This window comes from Aspergillus fijiensis, assembly GCF_003184825.1.
Source record: "Aspergillus fijiensis CBS 313.89 unplaced genomic scaffold BO72scaffold_28, whole genome shotgun sequence".
NCBI lineage: Eukaryota > Fungi > Ascomycota > Eurotiomycetes > Eurotiales > Aspergillaceae > Aspergillus > Aspergillus fijiensis.
The window spans coordinates 352152-370120 of record NW_024469004.1 but is presented as its reverse complement, the minus strand read 5'-3'; the positions used below and the strand labels follow the sequence as shown (position 1 = coordinate 370120).

The 17969-nt window shown below is 52.7% G+C and overlaps 7 protein-coding genes across 7 annotated transcripts; 4 read left to right on the top strand and 3 right to left on the bottom strand.

Annotated features, from left to right (window-relative positions):
• The first annotated feature begins 100 nt into the window (after positions 1-100).
• Positions 101-1519, top strand: BO72DRAFT_528465 (alpha/beta fold hydrolase). The gene is made up of 4 exons (XM_040950189.1): positions 101-216; positions 270-557; positions 666-881; positions 945-1519. Exons 1-4 carry the CDS (start codon positions 114-116, stop codon positions 1271-1273), a joined length of 936 nt encoding a protein of 311 aa, XP_040800601.1. The 5' UTR covers positions 101-113; the 3' UTR covers positions 1274-1519.
• Positions 1520-1639: 120 nt separating this feature from the next.
• On the bottom strand, positions 1640-2292 carry BO72DRAFT_448835 (uncharacterized protein). The gene is made up of 2 exons (XM_040944887.1): positions 2130-2292; positions 1640-2074 (listed from the first exon to the last, which is right to left on the bottom strand). Exons 1-2 carry the CDS (start codon positions 2152-2154, stop codon positions 1728-1730), a joined length of 372 nt encoding a protein of 123 aa, XP_040800600.1. The 5' UTR covers positions 2155-2292; the 3' UTR covers positions 1640-1727.
• Positions 2293-2790: 498 nt separating this feature from the next.
• On the bottom strand, positions 2791-4241 carry BO72DRAFT_448834 (acyl-CoA N-acyltransferase). The gene is made up of 2 exons (XM_040944886.1): positions 3419-4241; positions 2791-3335 (listed from the first exon to the last, which is right to left on the bottom strand). The coding sequence occupies exons 1-2, from the start codon at positions 3825-3827 to the stop codon at positions 3103-3105; spliced, it is 642 nt and encodes a 213-aa protein (XP_040800599.1). The 5' UTR covers positions 3828-4241; the 3' UTR covers positions 2791-3102.
• Positions 4242-6235: 1994 nt separating this feature from the next.
• BO72DRAFT_342436 (acetylglutamate kinase) lies at positions 6236-7102 on the top strand (the record flags this gene model as incomplete). Its single annotated transcript, XM_040940627.1, has 1 exon — positions 6236-7102. A coding segment is annotated over one exon (867 nt), but the record flags the coding sequence as incomplete, so codon positions are not given.
• Positions 7103-7724: 622 nt separating this feature from the next.
• BO72DRAFT_486710 (NPP1 family protein) lies at positions 7725-8757 on the top strand (the record flags this gene model as incomplete). The annotated part of the gene is made up of 2 exons (XM_040947949.1): positions 7725-8129; positions 8250-8757. Exons 1-2 carry the CDS (start codon positions 7897-7899, stop codon positions 8755-8757), a joined length of 741 nt encoding a protein of 246 aa, XP_040800597.1. The 5' UTR covers positions 7725-7896.
• Positions 8758-13823: 5066 nt separating this feature from the next.
• Positions 13824-15615, bottom strand: BO72DRAFT_459548 (uncharacterized protein; the record flags this gene model as incomplete). Its single annotated transcript, XM_040946428.1, has 6 exons — positions 13824-13917; positions 13972-14163; positions 14306-14608; positions 14686-15031; positions 15212-15477; positions 15512-15615. 6 exons carry the CDS (start codon positions 15613-15615, stop codon positions 13824-13826), a joined length of 1305 nt encoding a protein of 434 aa, XP_040800596.1.
• A 914-nt stretch (positions 15616-16529) lies between these two features.
• On the top strand, positions 16530-17968 carry BO72DRAFT_448833 (zinc-binding alcohol dehydrogenase family protein). Its single transcript, XM_040944885.1, has one exon. It carries the CDS (start codon positions 16703-16705, stop codon positions 17834-17836), a length of 1134 nt encoding a protein of 377 aa, XP_040800595.1. The 5' UTR covers positions 16530-16702; the 3' UTR covers positions 17837-17968.
• Position 17969: the final 1 nt, after the last annotated feature.

Below are 17969 nucleotides of genomic sequence, written 5' to 3'. Positions count from 1 at the left end.
CCGGAAGCATCACGTAATCTCTTAGTGCTATCAGTGAGACCACCATTATAAGAACTCGAGACTTGCCCACCTTCTCGTATGATTGTGCTCTTAGACATCCCTTTCATGACAAGATGGTAGAATACATTACTGTGAATGATGCCGACCTTGCCTACCGCCTGGTCGGGCCCAATGATGCTCCCTTGGTCGTCACTCTACACGGTGGTCGTGGATTCGGTCAGTGGCACTGCGTGATCACCACAAATACGTCTAGCTGATACGCAAACTAGGAGACCACACCTCCGACTTTAGAGCATACTCCCCTCTTTCTCAGGATGACTTCCGCATTCTTTCGTTCGACTATCGTGGACATGGCCAGAGTTCGCGCACCAAGCCGTATACTTTCCAACAACTAGTGAACGACATAGAAGCCCTTCGACGTCACTTTGCAGGACCAGACACGCCGTGCATCATCTGCGGCGGCAGCTTCGGTGGTTTCCTGGCGCTGCAGTACTCCATTGAGTACGCCGATAAAGTGTCTCATTTGATCTTGAGAGGCACTGCTGCCTCGCACCATCGTAAGTGATTCCAACCACGCGTTTCCCTTCACCAGCCCTCCCACCTCAATGCTGCAGAGAAGCGCAGAGGCTGATAATCTCGCGATTCCTGTCCGAGCTACTCCAAAGACGAGGAACAGGCCATTCAAACCCTTGAAGCCCGTCTCCATCGAGCCCCCGGGATGAGCATCAACATGCTCCGTGACAAGATCTTCGGTCACTTCAACAGTGACATCGAGTTCCAGCTCGTGATGCACGCTGCCGCACCGCTCTATCGAGAGGAGTTTGATCCTGATCTTGCTCTGCAGCAGAATCTCGCTACGGTGTTCAATGCCGAGTCGCATAGTACGCTTCAATGCTCCATCACTCTGCTGCGCGGTAAATGCCGGTGGCTGACACGTCCCTTAGATGATCTTTACGCCGCACCAGAGAAGTTCTTTGACTATCGAGATCGGCTCCATCGGATCAGTGCGAAGACTCTAGCCATCGTTGGAGAAAAAGACTGGATTTGTCCGCCGGGCCAATCCGAGATTATTGTGGCCGGGATCCCGGGAGCTAAGTTGGCGATTGTGGCTGGCGCAAATCATAGTGTGCATTTGGAGAAAAATGAAATTGTTTTGAAGATGATTCGGGCGCATTTGGCTCGGGATTCAGACTCTCAGCAGGATGGTACCGCCCAGCTTCATTGGCCAGTTTCGAATCTCCATCTGGATTTCAAGAGATACCACCATGATTGATCTTTGTCAATCTTATCTATATAGGTGAGGTGAGGCAAGGGCCTGTTTTGATGACACTATGCCATGACTCACGAAATCTGTCTTCAATCTCAGGCTCTCTCAGGCTCATCTTTACCTAATCACATCTTCACTAGGGCAAGACTCACAATATCAACCAGATATATTATACGGTCGAACATACCGTTGTTTGAACGTCGGAGATAGGGATATTTAGGGGCACTTATAAGTGGTGCGCGGAGACCAAAGATGCTAGTTTTAGTCAAGCCTTCATCTTTCGAATGACTCCGTACAATAAGACTAGATCTTCCAGAGAATGACAAATGATGCACGATATGTGCTAGATGGAATTGACAACAAGTATGTAGGCAAGAGACCGAAAAGCAGAATCACCCCATAACAACAACAACAAGAAATGATTCTCCCATCGAATACAAACAGAAATGCCGTTTCGTGACTACAACCCCCCATCATCTTCGAATTTCGGCAAGAGCTCCTCCTTAGGATGCAACAGCTGCTCGATATCCGTTACATCCCTGCCATCAACCCCCTCCAACCCCTTCTCAATTTTTTCCCGCACCCAGCCAGGGAAAATCCCCAGCACCTCAGAAATCTCCTCGGGGCTCAGCACATGATAACTGACCACGCTGCGATCGTGACTGAAGTTCCGCCACACTCCGTCCATACCCAGATGAGAGAAGCCCAGTGGATCTTTGGGTAAAGCGCGGAGAGTGGTTAATGAGACGGAGTTATTTGCGCAGGCGGGTGCTTCGGTAGTGTTTGGTTGTGTTTCGGGTTGTAGGTTTTTAGAAGTATCAGTGTTGTTGAAGAGGGAGTTAAGGATTGAGAGTCTGCATACCATGTCCTTGGCTGCTTCTTCGCATGGTTCCTGCATTGGGAGTTTACCGGGGTTTTTGTTGATGGATTATAACGGACGTCGGAGCATGGGACAAGAATTGTCTTTTTATCTGGGTCAAAAGATGAGGCAATCCTACGCTTTATTTGTGCTCAGAACAGTGAGAATGTATACAGCTGATGTGTTTCTCCCAGGAGGGAAGAAGGTGTTTTTTACAGTGCACGAAGCCACGCTAATCTTAAGGGCCATGTGAAACCTAAGACAGGAATGGTAAAAGCAGAGATACCTGTTTAGTATGGTTGTAAGTCAGGTCACTGCAGCTGCCTATGGGTCCCAAATTTGTTCAAGAAGCATGCAATCCGGCAGGGTCCTTTGGTTGAGGGTCGGGTAGACCCGAATAACATGACTCCGATTGGGTATAGTAAACTACTACAGTACCTGGTAGGCTTAGCGAATGGCTGGCTTATTTACTTTCGTTGTCCTATTGGCTTTAGTCTAGCAGGGATGAGACTTGTTTTGACAAAGAAGAGTATATAAGTCACTAGCTTATGTCGCAAGCACGACGAAAGCAGGATTGTCGGACACCACTTTTCATCCGGTGTTCCGCGATGAGTGTTTAAGTAAGAATCGAATATCTCATTACCAAGCATCAACGGGCCGACAACAACGTCCAATTGCGATCTTGAAAAGCTATCAGGACGACTTGTCCTCGAAAGCAGAGTATAAAAAGTCGATGATCGCATACACCCTGCGAGATCACTTGAGTTTACGTCAACTAACCGGGTGCATCCATCTGCCAAGGCCTTATATTAATCTAGCCAAAAACAGGATCTGAGATGCACTGCGGTGGGTAAGGAGGTACCACGCTTTCTCAATGTTAACCAAATTATCTATGTCTGTCAATCACCTCACTGCTAGAATGTGCCGTTGTACCATCTCATGATCTGCAGTTCCAAAACACCTGGACACGTTGACGTCAAACCGATTTCCACCCAGGCTGTCTCACCATGGCCGCCACCTCGAACGGATCGACCAAAGGATCATTCTTGCTCACAAAGCCGAACTTCTGATAGACCGGCTGGCCGTCGGTGCTCGCGTCGATATAAATGTGCGCATTCTCTTCGTCGCCCACCTCGCACCCCCATTCCAGCAACAAGCGTGCCGCGCCCCGTTTCCGGTAGTCGCTATGCGTCGCGAGCATATCAAGATCTGGTGGTCGCGTGAGCACCGTCAGTCCCCTCCGCTCAATAATCCTCAACGAGATACTCCGATTCTCCCGGGGTCAAACGTACAGAAGTTCTTGGGAGCACCTGCGACAGCCGTCGCCCGGTTGGTCTCCAAGTGGCCCAGAAATTTATCCATCAAGGCCGGGTCCATCTCGGAATGCCACGCGGGCCACCGTGGTCCGCGCTCTTCGGCGGTCTCCAGCGACCACTTGGCGTACGCGACGATGCGGCCATTCTGCGCTGTGTCCACGACCTTGAGATACTTCGCGTTGGGTTTGTGGAGCATGTCATGGCGGTTGGCTTCGTTCCACCACTGGCGCACCCCGGGGGTGTCCGGCCAGAGGAATAACATGCCGGGTGAGAAGGCATTGTACCACAGATCGGTGATCTCATTCAGATCGTCGATTGTGGCGAACTCGAGTCGCAGAGGCGAGCCATCCTTCTGGGGGACACGAATGGTCCCAGCTGCTGTCATGGCGGTTGAAGAACTGTGAAGAAAAGTGGAGGGAACAGAACAGCTGGCTGGAGGGTGAGCAGATAGATAAGTGACTGGATTAAATGAGGGGTTGAGTCACCGGTCATCGTAATTTGCAATCGAGACTGACTGACTGACTGAGACTAATTTAATTTTAGTCTCCCCGCCCCCGCCCGCGCGGGCAAGCATGGGAGGCGTTGGATCCATCATGGATGCGTCTGCAAGCCTTTAGCGGAGTCGCCCCGCTCTTATACTTCATTCATCACTTGTACCAACGAGAGGATTTGGTTTCCGACCGGACAAATTTGCCTGCTACGTACCATGGTGTAGTAGTTGGAATTTGGAAGTTTGTTATTTGATGCGTGGCGTTGGCTGTCCTTGGAAATGGCCATTCGCGATCCGTGTAACTTGAGAGAGAACGTGGGTCGGCCCGCAAATATTGAACGCGACTCTTACAATACTCAAGAATATCCAGGCCACAAGTCACCAATCGACAACTTACGATGTCAGTCAGTGCTTGAGGCTCCGGACCCTGGTCCATCGTGGCTAATCTGAATTCATCTCGTCTGTTGAATAGTCGATGGAGAAGCCAGCCTCAGCGCGACTGATCGGTTGTCAAATCAGATCCAGCTTTTTCCGAGTGAAGGAATATTTCAATGCTCCTTTGCCACGGTCGCTTTTTACAGAACTCTTCCTCTCCGCTGAACAGCAGGTTCCCAATTGATCATTAATCAGTGCCCATCTACACGAGGCATACGGCGGATGATGCTGTGTGACAAGACAAAACCCACATTTGCGGCGAACATAGCCTTCATAAATGCGCCCTTGCTTCTTTCAGGGGGCTATACTGGTCATTCCGGCATCACAGAACCTCTGTCAGACGCTTTCTTCTCTACTTTGCTAGGATGAGACTCCTGCCTGCTTTTTTTTTGTGTGTACATGTCGCTCACGCGGCCCGTCATCATTGTCTTGCAGTCACGAGACATTCAACTTGATCCCGTCCTTGGGCCCATTCTGTCTTGAACCACGATGACTCGGCAGGACGCTCCCTCGTCCCTTTCCCTATCAATCAATTCGACCTTCAGTGAAATGCTGTGGTAAATCAAAGTGTTTGGTCCAGGCAGCTGCGTACACATGACTTCTGGATTCGAACACTGGAGGCACCATAGTCTTTCCCAACTTGCCCAACAACAACCTACAATCGATGCGTTCGCTTAAAAATGGAATATCGTCATTGAGAAGTCCAGAAACCGAGCACGTTGCGACAATAAGTGCATTTGACGGATGGCCATCGCGTGGCGCCGGGTGCTTCTGGCTCTAATCCCACATCTGCACAACCACCGCATGCTTTTCAATGCCTCGGAGTGATTCCTTGCACTAACTTGGATCTGCTTAGTGCGATCAAAGAGTTGTGTTGAATGCCCAGGCCCAGACCTATCAGAGCTGTGTTAGTCGGTAGATGGCTGGATTTGATTTGTGCGGAATGGACGAAAATCGTTGATCAGTTCCAGATCTTCCGAGCGCTTGGCAGATTCTCGCCTGATCATGTTAACTTATTTTCTGAGTGTCTGACATGACAATCCGTCGAACTTCTCGTGCGTGCCCGATGCGTGTCTTCCCAGTTTTCTTGCAGCGTGATTTGACCAACCAATAGCCGACAGGCGAGAAAATGACGCACCAAGCGGGATGGGAGATAAACCTTGAAGTGTGGCGGTGAGCGCGCTACGCGATGTTACCCTGAAGGAAAATGGGAATTATCCATGCTTTGTTATCAGTACGCGATACGTGGATCTGCAGGAGATATGCCAGAGAACCCGGCTGCTGTCGTCTTGTCGGTGTGCCTGCCCGAGTTGCATGGCTGGGGAGGGGTGGCTGACTTTGGGCGCCACCACGAACTACCTAGTAGTTGTTGGCGCGAGCGACTCAGTGTTGCAACACCACCAAAACTATACAGAACCGCTCTCATGGCCGACTTGTATTTGAGCGATACTCGTGGCTGCCTGCGACTTGAAATTAGGAATGAAGCCTGGAACCATGGCTCCAGTCAAACCCCACCACCAGTCACTGCTAATGTATCGTCGGTTCGTTTCCGACCGCGGGCCGCGATGAGGGATATAACACAACCCAACCGGATCCTGAAATCCAGCCATGAACTAGGCTGCCTATGCGCTCTTTATCAGTGAGGGATATAAACCCTTTTGCCCCGCGCTGGTTCAGCTTGGACTTTGTTCGTCCCCGACGAACGATTATCATATACCAGTTGCCTTGTCTACGACATGGGTCGCTTCGCTCCCAGCATACCGGTCCCACTGGGACTTATGCACTCTATACGAGGCAGCTCAACTCTGCCGGCGGTATATCCTGCTCATAGTATCCGACTGTACTCGCAGACTCAGAGCGACCAAGTGGCCGCGACTCGTTCTACGATAGCACAACTCCTGCGCCAAATAGACTCCAAACACACCGCCCAACAGTACCTCTCTTACTTCAGCACACCCACCTTCTCGTCCCGCCCGTTCGCCGTCATCAAAGTCGGCGGTGCTGTCCTAGCTGACCACCTCCCATCTCTTGCATCTGCAATCGCCTTCCTAAGCCAAATTGGCCTCTACCCGATTCTCGTTCATGGCGCGGGGCCCCAGCTTAACACGCTGCTCTCTGCCACGGGGATCAAGTCAGAGTTCCATGATGGCATCCGCGTCACCGATGGACGTACCCTGGCACTGGCTCGCACAGCTCTACTCGAGGAGAACTTTAAGCTTGTTCAGGAGCTTGAGAGCATCGGTGTCTCTGCCCGGCCGTTAACCTCGGGTGTTTTTCAAGCTGAGTACGTTGACGCAAGCAAGTACGGTCACGTGGGCCGAGTCAACAAGGTTGAAGACTCGTCTATCCGGGCGGCTCTGCGCGCATCGTGCGTGCCGGTGCTGACCTGCATGGGAGAGACTTCCGATGGCCAGGTTCTCAATGTTCATGCGGATCTGGCCGCATCTGCGCTGGCGCGGGTGCTGCGCCCGGAGAAGGTCGTGTACCTTTCCGAGACGGGCGGTTTGGTGAACGGAAGAACCGGAAGGAAAATGGACGTGATCAGCCTGGAGTGGTTGCGGAAGCAGGAGTGGGCGCGTTTAGGGATGCGGTGGAGAGTGAGGATGACGGCTGTGCACGATTTGTTGGAGGGAAAGGATGGGGAAGAGGTAAGGGTGTCAGTAGTACATCCTCGGGGGCTGTTGAAGGAGGTCTTTGCGGGCGAAGGCCATGGAGAAGGGACGGTGATCCGAAGGGCTAAGGCTAGGAAAGAAGTTGCTCCTGAGCCCGTGGCAAGAGGAAGCGAGATGATGGTGGGCCTGGTTGATGGGCAGGCGGGACTGCAGCAGCAGGTTGCTATGGTCTGACCAGGAGACTTGCCCGTGCGGTAATTTTATTCTTGCCCTGGCGGTGTCTAGGGGACTTTTCTTATCACAGTCTACTTACAGTACATACATTTAATTGATTCCAAGGGATGCTCACTTTGGCGCCCTGCGAACCCGCACCGGGTCAACCTCGGCCCAGCCCTAAGCTGCAGAGTGCCAACAACCTGAAGAAGTCATCATCTTAAACCATCAAGCAATAGACTAAGCTATCTACCTCCAGCTAGCTTGTTCATTGAAGAATGTCTGTCAACCAGACAAATCCCACCGTGGCGGCAACGCACTGATCCTCAACCGACGCGTGAAGCTCTCGCCCCCTTTGATTGGAGGAAGATGGCCGACGGGATTAATATCGATCCCGTCCAGCAATCCATTGTCTTCAACCACTTCCCCTCCGATCATCCATCACGTTCCCTCTCACATGGCTACAATGGGATTTTGCTCGCGAACTCCAATGGTGGAGTTGTGCGGCCGACCGTTCGTTCTTCCCCACCGTAATAACTGGTTCTTCAGGGGAGAACTGCCGATCCTGCCGATTCCTACCCATTGCGACCAGCATAAAGGCAGCGCTCCATCCGTCTGCCAAACTTTGCTCCAAGCTGCCAGGAACATTGTTCAGAGTTTGAAGTGGCCAAAGTGAATCTTCTAATTCCTCACTCCAACTAATCATGGCTCTCCGATCTGCCCTACTTCTCGCCACGGGCCTGTCCATGGTCCAGGCCCGGCCGGCCATCTCCAAGCTCAGTGCACGCGGCACCATCGCCAGCGACGAGATCGTGGGATTTGACCAGACGGTCCCTGACGATGCCACGGGCACATTGTACCTGAACTACCAGCCATACCTTTACGTGGTCAACGGATGTGTACCGTTCCCTGCCGTTGATGCGGAGGGGGATACCAAGTGAGTACAGTACAGTACATTATAACCCCGCATACACCTTCCCCTCAACCTGTCCCTTCCCCGCACTCCATGCCCTCTTTCCTCACTCCTTATCAAAAACCCTTTCCAACTCCCCAAAAGTGCAGGACTCGCCCCCACCGGCGCCTCCGACGGCGACTGCAGCTCCTCGACGGGCCAGATCTACGTGCGCAGCAACGTCTCCTCCACGGGCGACTACACCTACCCGACCGCCCTGCTGTACAGCTGGTACATGCCCAAGGACGAGCCCTCAACCGGCATCGGCCACCGCCACGACTGGGAGGGGGTGATCGTCTGGATCTCCGACCCCACCGTCTACACCGCCGACAACATCCTGGCCGTGTGCCCTTCTGCCCATGGCGGCTGGGACTGCTCCACCGACGGGTACACGCTCGACGGCGTCAAGCCGCTGATCAAGTACGAGAGCATCTGGCCCATCGACCACTCGTGCGGGCTCACGACCACCGTCGGCGGCACCCAGCCGCTGGTCGCCTGGGAGAGTCTGCCCTCGGCTGCTAGCACGGCGCTGTCGGATACGGACTTCGGGAGCGCGATCGTGCCGTTCAAGGATGCGACGTTTGACGAGAATCTGGCAAAGGCTACTTATTAAATTAGCCTTGAGGTAGGAAGGGGGGTGGGTACATGTGAGGTTTGCAGGTGGACATGGCTGTAATGTTTCTGTGGCAGAAGGCTCCTGGTGACTGACTGGCGCTGGTGTACATAAGTGGTATTCTGGTTGAATCGTGGGTCATGCGAATGTCAAGTTTACTGGCTAGTACTACTGAGGAACACAACACGATCTATATAGGTCGATGAAGATTTCGATACCTATATGATCATTCACCGGGCCGATACAGCCTGTCGGAGAGGGACAGTTTGATGGTGCAGCTTGCCCAAGCCAGTGCAACCGGAGGTGCGAATGGCAACGCGGGTGGCGGCAATCCTGCTCGTGCTTCTGCTCTTCGCACTGCTGCTCTTGTTGGTCGCCGTGTTAACGCCGGTACTGGCCGTCGCGAGGCAACCGGAGATGCCGAACGCTCCACCTGTTGCCAACAAGGAGAGCAGGGGGGGAGGTTCACGGACACAGGGTGTGGTTTCTTTTCTTCGAATGTTTCATCCCCATATTTGTCAGACCTGGCCACTTTTTCGGGGGTTTGTGATTTCGTTGTCGATTGTTTGGAGGCAATCAGAAAATTCAAAGGTTTCTGTGCAGCGATAGATGAGTTTTTCAAGCATGGATCGGCCGCTGTTTGGCAGCTCACAACCTTGTCTTTCATCTCTACGCGATACATCCAGCATGGCCGCCTCCTCTGGATCGATTACAAGAAGGGAAACCAAAAGGACACGAACAACATATTATGTCATTCGCATATGCCATTTGTTGTTCGATCAAGCTTCCTGAGAGTAAAAAGGAGTTTACCGTCTACCTCTTTCCTCTTCTCATTTTTGAGTCAAACAAAGCAATGACTCTGCAATCTAAACAAGGGCTTGTTCCATGGAAACATAAGGCTCAAGCACGTCTTTTCTGAGGCGGGTCTCGTGTGAAGCCCTAAAAGTCGATCATCCGAGTCCCTGGGACCTCAAGCTCCGAGAAAAGCCTCAGGGTCGGTCGTCTTTGTCAGAACCATTCGAGTCACCTAGATACTATGTTATCAATATCCTGCGCAGCGGAGAGAGGATGACGGGATGTCAAAACCAGCAAATCCGATGGTAAGTGGAAAAATTCAAGCAGATGATCGCAAGCACAATTCTGGACAATCAAATCACCCGCTCAATGCCACTGCTGCCCTTGGCCGAACGGGCATATCACTTTTCACACTCGTACCTTGTCACAGATAATGCGACGCCCAATCTAAGTGTAGCGGAGGTTTGATATCTTGAACCGGAGTACTTCCACTGCTATCGATGCTAAGTCAACTAATTGTTCGGTACGTTTTCTCCTACTCTTGGATGATATCGGTGTCCATTGCAATATGTACCATGCTTCGAAAGGGGTTTACATCATACCGTCATGCCTACCATACAACGAGCGTCACTGGGTAGGGAGCATATTACCCGTTCGATTGCATCGCATGGCTTCCGTGGTTGATATTGTGCATACCTTTGGGAAAACCCCAGAAGAGGTCTGAGAGGGACTCCACTCCGATCTCAGATGCAAGGCTACACTAGTCCAAGTGCATGGAACAACCACACCGGCGGGTGAGAGCCTGCGCGCAGCATGGCGCAGAACTTGCTGGCAACTGTACAGCGCTTTGGAAGTATGCTTCCGACTTGAACTATCGCTTAGTCAGGACTAAAAGCATAAAGGCCCATCACCACAACAGAGAATAGCAAAAAGGCGTCCTATACCATCCAAAGTCGATCTTTCAAGATTAAACCAGAAGGAGGGAGACACTAAAAATATGGAGAAATCCGCCACGGGTCACGGAGAGCACTGGCCTGTTGAAGGTCCGAATGACTGGACTCCCGAAGGGGGTCAGATTGGACGATCAGTGAGTTTATTGGGCTATTGGCCTGCTCGAAAGACTGAGAGATCCATCCGCTATCCAGCACATTTTGACGTGGACGGCCTCATATGGCGGTCTAAAATGCCTGTAGCGTCCACGGCCGTCCATTATGCCCACGGTGCCGCGGCCTTGGAGCTGCAGAAGTTATTATTGAGGACAACCCTGTCATTGCGAAGGCAGACTGCTGCAACACCGTGGAGAGAGTCCTTGATCTCCCACCTGCGAGCAGGAAGTGGTGATGTGACTTAGGGTGATCGTGTCAACGGCTTGACGAAGACCTCATGAGAAGGAGCTACTTCGCCTGGGAGCCGAACATTTGTAATTCGCTATCTGTGGATCTGTGTTGAGGTCAGCGATGTGAACTGAAACCACCAGGCGGCTAGGCATCTTGATTGATTTCTACACAACATGCTGGGTCCTATTCCTGTGCACATAATGGTGCACAATCCGGAAGCGCTTGGAAAGCGAGCCAATGCTCCGTGTTCGGTGAGCTGTGGAAAGGATGCTCGATAATCAAGCCTCCTTTAGTGCGTACACTCAGTCTGCTTACTAGCTCTTTGGTTAGGGTGACTGTTCTCGGTCAGCTCCCTCGAGATGAGTGGTTTCAATAAAGTGGCTGAGGTATGCTTGGCGCGCAGCTGTGGGACCATACGTGAATCAAGGCCGTAGCCTGCTTCGAATGGCCAACGTTCTGTGATTTCATAGTCAATGGTGGTCGCACGTACATTATGCGACTGGATCATGCGGACAATGTAGCTAAAGACCCCTCGCTTCCTGTTCCCTGAGCCATCTAGCAACTGGCTGACACTCGGTACAGGTCGCACGCACGTGGAAGCAAGATTCAGCGAAGAAGAGTGGAACCCCGGGGCAATGTCGATTGGTCACTATGCTACGGGCTCACTACTACGTATGGAAGCATCTTGCTGTGATTGAAGAACGGAAGACAGCATCATGGCTTGGTTGAAAATGGTTGCAATCATGATCCCGGCACCCTAAAGACCGTGCAGCTCCGTATCATGGTCACGCGAGTATCTCTGCCCGTGGATGCAGGAAGTGCTAGTCACAGTAGCTCCAGCGAGAATGTTGCAGACAGATGAGACCATTTGTTTCAGCTGAACTGTTAAACCTTATTGAGGAGGGTCAGGCGAAGGAGCAGCGAGGTGCTTCCCATGTTGCAGACGCTTCTGCTCCATCCCTTGAGATGCCATATCCGTAGACAATTGCCGCAACAGAGGGAGCTTCTCAACCGGATGGAACGTTTGGTCACTCAGAACGCGACCTTGTTTCCAATGTCGGGGGTGAATACCGCGACCGCTACACGGGATTCCTTAATCCATTACCCCACACGTCGAGGGGAGACATCAAGCACAAACTACCTTCATTCCTCGTATTAGCAAAGAGTTACTCAGATCCCCGTTGTCCAATAAAGATTTGGAATAGAAAAGAGCGTCCAGCGCTGTCGCGGAAGCCTCCGATGCCCCTCTACCGCCTGCTGCGACCCCCTTGGAGGTTGCGGAGTGGAAGCTTGCTCGGGAGAGGTCGCGCCACTATTCTGATGAAGTGAACTTGTTGCGAACCATCTGATCTCAACGAGAGCCAATTACTCAGCTTGAGAATGTTCTTCGTCGCGTTGCGCGAATCTTTGATCTTTCTGACCCCACCATTCCAACCACTTCGACAGCCCCTAAACAGAAGACGAGAGCGTGTCTGGCGCCATCTATTGTTATCCAACAGCCTGCTCTCCACCTCCCGCAGCTGCTGAAGAACGTGTCTTGGTCGGGCAGGATGCCTGCACGCCCAGCACCCAGCACCGTCGGTACTTCTCTTCACAATCGGAGAGATGATTGGATTGGTGCTCCAATCCCAAAATATCCATGATGGCTGCAATAGTTCGAACATGGACGATGCAGCTTCGAACAGGCGCTTCAAGAATAATTTCAAAACAATCATACGCCCCATGTAACCGCATCCTTACCTGGTGTGATGGGCGGCCCTCAGACCCAGAAGATCCCATAAGCACACTGATTGATGTTCGACTGCCAGGTTGAGATAAATAAACCCTTCAGATTAAGCCGCAAACCAATTTATTCATTATTATTCACATTCATATCAACGTTTTGTGGACCACGTGCCCTTGGCAAAACCTTGCCCCCGTCCGTGATTCGATTGTATTAAATCCACCCCGTCCGAGGTACAAATCTACAAATACGGAGTGCACACCACACCTACATACTCCACACACTCCACACACTCCACACACTCCACACACCCCAGACTCCTGAGGTAGTCAGAATCCAAGCATCTTCCACACCTCTCAGAGGCGTCATCATATTCTATTGCACCCCCGCCACATCTGCCAGAAACGGCGGGTGCCGACCAAAAGATAACGGCCTGACTGGAACACATGCAGCGTCAGAGCGAAAAGAACCGTGAAGTACGCCTATCACCGAAGCCCCCTTACCAAGAATTCTACCACTATTCCACCACCACCGTCAGACTCGGAGAACATACGTGAGAAGGTACACAGAGCTCCAGAACGTCCAGAGTCTGAGCCTACCAGCGAGCCTACACCACCGATTGGTACACGAGACCCTGAAAACCCCCTTGGCTCCGCCACACAAGCGCAAATCGTTCCAATCTAGGGAAGCCGTCTTGAACATGTTCCAGGGCAAGAAGACCGTCGACGAGGATCCTTAGCCGGTTCCTCATAAAGCACATAGGCAATCAATCTTAATTCGCACCCTACAAAGAGCGTTGCATTTTTGGCGCAATAGGCTAGGAAGAGAACTATGGGGATTACTTTCTGAATCAGACCTTATGGCAAGAAACATCAGGACCTTCTGGACTTTACTGGTAGTTTCTTCCTCCCATGGTATGTGCTCACAGAATCGTAGACCGATGACGTGGCATCTTCAGGCCAATGAATACTTGGCTCAAAGTCCTCCTGACTCTCGATGTGCAAACGCTGGTGGCGTTTGATAGGGGAGCAGCGGGCCTACTAAAAAACGGGCTGTTCGTTTGCACATGGCGGGAGAAAATGGCCAGATACACCTAGCAGGCTGTACATGATACATCGAGCAGCATAGCTGTATGACCTCTGCAAATAAAGCTACAGCGTGCCAGTCAATGCCAACATTGTTACCCCATCCCAGAAACAGCGACTTGTTATTCAGATCCTGCCAGCACGAATCCCCCAGCCCCAACCACCAAATTGGAACCTCTCATTACCATCCATGAAGACAGGCTCGGCATCAGCAATCACACTATGAGTGAAGGCTCGCCCAACTTTAGATATGCGCATCCCGAGCTATACTGACCCGTGGACCTGCCCCACCTGCGCGGAATGGCGCAGCCGTACAACAAGCAGGAGATCGCCAGAGCCCGGAAACACATCATCGCTGCCATAGCCTCCCGTCGGATTCCGTATCGGTTCGAGGTTAACGACAAATGGTCCCGAACCGTCTGGCTCTGGATGGAGTGTAGTCGGGGCGAGTTCCTCGCTGCGGTATCTACCCTCCCCAGGTAGGAGAAATCTCCTTATTCTCCGAAGTGTCAAACTTCCCACAACGGGCCTGATAGCTTTCCTTCCCGGAGAAGCCACAACATATCACTACCTCAAATTATATTGCCCTACCACAACACAAGACTAACCGGGAAAATGCACCAGCGTCATCCGCCCCGGCACCACCGACCAAGATGACCCCAACCCCTTCCGCGCAGACCTCTTCGTGGTCATCTCCACGGACCAGCGACTGGTGGAGGTCCACTGCCACTGCGAAAGCATGGCGTGGGCCGATCAGCTCAGCCCCTTCCAGCGGGAGCTGTGGCTCGATGTCACGAAATTCGGGAACGAAGTCGCGCAGTGGGATCTGCAAGGCCCTTTTCCCACAGGCTTGTTGGACCGGTATGAGAGGCTGGTCCGGTACGCGGCTGGACCGCCGGGGGACGATGGCCCTTGTGGACGTGTATGAGGTTTTCCACCCGGTGCGGACTCATGAGGATTGGAACCGCGTGCAGAGACTGAGGCATACCTATGGGGCTTGGAGGGAGGAGCAGTTGTATCATTCGGGGTTTCGCTGAGTGGGAATAGGGTTGGCGGAAGGAGCCCGGGTGAGGTTGTAGGGCTTGGTGGGTGGTGGTATCGAACGTTGAGCTGTGGGCCCTCCGCGGGCCGCCCCTCCCGCGTCCCCAGCTTGCCGCTTCTCCCATCTAACGAGCATCTCATCCTCTCTTCTCTCCAACCATGCCGACCATAGATGCCCTTCCATACGAGGCTCGAAAGGGAATTGATGACCGCTTCCAAACGGTTCCTAGAAACATTCCAGTTGCAACCCACGTCCATGAGGGTGGCCTCGACTGTGACACTATCTCCATCCGCTGTAAATATGTCCAAATGGGATGAGGCAGGATTTTTCAAGTTCCACAGTGCTCGAAATCCAGCACGTCGGTTTAGGGCTCGGAGAAAATGAGGAGAGGAGCCATACCGTCCCAGCGTTTCCAAAAAAAAAAAAACCTAAGCCCCGCTACGGCGAGAATGGAAGCCGTCCACTTGTATACCAGTTACGTGGCAGCTGCTGAGGGTGATTTTCTCGAAGATGTCTTGATCTTGTGGTCTCAGTGTTTGGGAACTTTTAGACGGTCGAGGTGGGCATTCTGCTTGGATGGATGGATCAGCCCCAATCACGTGGACATTGGTTACTATGGTGGGAGTGCTGAATTGCAATGAAGGCGTGCCTGCTGTGTTGCATAAGAATGTAGGGCAGTAGAAGCGAATGGAACTATGTTGGTTAATGGTTTTATCGGTGATGGCTGTTTTTGCAGTCCTGGATGTACTATACAATCCGGTTGCTAACTTACGTACCCTTTAACGTATTTGGTAAACGAGCCGGCCATGTAAACGAGCCGGCCATGTAAGCGAACCGGCCATGTAAGCGAGCCGGCCATGTAAGCGAGCCGGCCATGTAAGCGAACCGGCCACCGGCCGGCTTGGCATACTGCATACATCAGAATTCTGATTTATATTAGCCACCAATTCGAATATGTAGATAGCCATTCAAAGGCCTGGATGAAGCCCCTTCTTAGTAGGACACCTCGTATGTGTATGTCCAAGAATTCTACAAGCGCTGCAGCGAGGTGGTGCCCGGCAGCGTAGTTGGTTATCTTTAGGCCCTATATTACCGGCTGCTTCCCATACAACTTGGGCGTTTGCAAAGGTCTTATGGTCTTCCTGAATCAAGAAGCTACTTAGGCCGTTCATTGGCGCGTGTCTCTTTGCGAATGATGATTGATGATTCCCTTCAAGCGTTCTTGAAGAGTTGAACGTGGTACAGCTAAAACCGACGCAGCTTTTCGAATTGATGGAATTTAATCTTTTCAGCTAGCCTCAATTGCAAGATATAGTCTGCTTTCTTGTTTTATCAACTGTATGAAAAAATTGTGGCATTTTTGGTGGAGAAATTGATAGTTGAATAGACGCAATTTCTTGGATGTGGTGGTGGTTGATGGGGTGGCCGGTTCGCTTACATGGCCAGCTCGTTTACATGGCCAGCTCGTTTACATGGCCGGCTCGTTTACATGGCCGGCTCATCTACCAAATACATGATATATCTCGATACCATACAATACAAGCACAGTCCAATCTCAGCCAATGGCCATACAGACTGCCTGACATAATAGTTATAACTTCTACCCCCGAAGAGGATGGTTAATGTCATGTTGATTCTCCCCGTGATTGCGTGATGTTCCTGCTTACTGAGAAGCTTAACCCTTAGGGGTGGCGATTATCCATCGCCCCCGCGCTTGATAATCACGACTAATCCGGGGTCCGACTGGAGATAAGTGCTGGAATTAAGTCCGAGCTTCCGAATAGTGTAGAGTTCTATACATAGCCACTGCTCTATACATAGCATATATAAGAATCAGTCATTGCACGACACTCCCGCAGCATATCAATCCAACCAAGCAATCCAACTAAGCATCACAATTCTACTCCAACACCCTCAACCTTCAACAATCCCACAGTGCCTAAATCCAACCCCAACAACCACAATGTCGCAACCCCAAACCGGTACCCAAACCGGAACCCAAACCGCCCTCCTCGCCACCGCAATCGGCCAGCCCCTCACCAAAGCCACGCGGCCCATCCCCCACCCCAACGCCAACCAAGTCCAGATCAAAGTCACCGTGGCCGGGCTCAACCCCCACGACGCCAAATCCCGGGACTACGGGCTCTTCATCCAAGACGCCCTGCCGGCCGTGCTGGCCGCCGACGTCGTCGGCGTCGTGACGCAGCTCGGCTCCGGGGTCAACCGCTTCCAGCCGGGCGACCACGTCGTCGGCCAGGCCGCGCTGGTCCTCCCGCACGGCCACCCCTCCAACCTCCGCTTCTCCGAGTCCAACAACGACACCCAGGGGCTGCAGGAGTACGCCTTGCTGGACGAGCGGTACGCGGCCCCGGTGCCTGCGGGATTCCCGGACGCGCAGCTGGCCACCGTCCCCACGAATCTTGTGACGGCCGCCGTGGCGCTGTTCGATGCGTCGGGGCTGGGGATTCCGTCGCCTTGGTGGGGCGAGGACTCGGCGGCGGCGGCGGGGCGCTTTGATTATGCGGGTACCTCGTTGCTGGTTCTGGGTGGGGGGTCGAATACGGGGAGGTTTGCGGTTCAGCTTGCGGCGCTGGCGCGGATCGGGCGCATTGTGGTGGTGGCTGGGGCTCAGAGTACGGAGGAGGCCAGGCGGTTGGGCGCGACGCATGTTGTTGATCGGACGGGGAAGTCTGGACTGGAGATTGCGGCGGAGGTGCGTGCGATCGTCGGCGATGAGTTGCTCTATGCGCTGGATACGATCAATCCGCCTGAGAGTCAGTGGATCGGGGTCGAGGCGTTGTCGAATTCCAAGACTGGGAAACTGGCAAGGCTGATTCCGAGGGAGGTGGTTGATGAGTCCAAGCTGTCGACGAAGAAGGGGGCGGGCTTTGAGACGGTGAATGTTATGGGGGTGTCGACGGCTAGACCGGCGACTGCGGGGCCCTTGTGGAATAGGGTGGCCGGCTGGGTGGCGGAGGGGAAGATCAAGCCTACCGGGTATCAGGTGCTTCGGGGGCTGGATGTGGATGCGGTCAATAAGGTGCTGGATGGGTATTCGAGCGGTGCGGAGACGGGGCATTGGCAGGTGCATCTGTAAATGCGAGCGAATGATGGACTTGGGGTGGTGGGTTGTATGCGAGATGTACTGCAGCTTTGGTCTTTGTCGGGTTGATTGACTTTCGATGTGTTTATGAATGTGCCGAGAATACTGGTAATGGATGGACGACTTG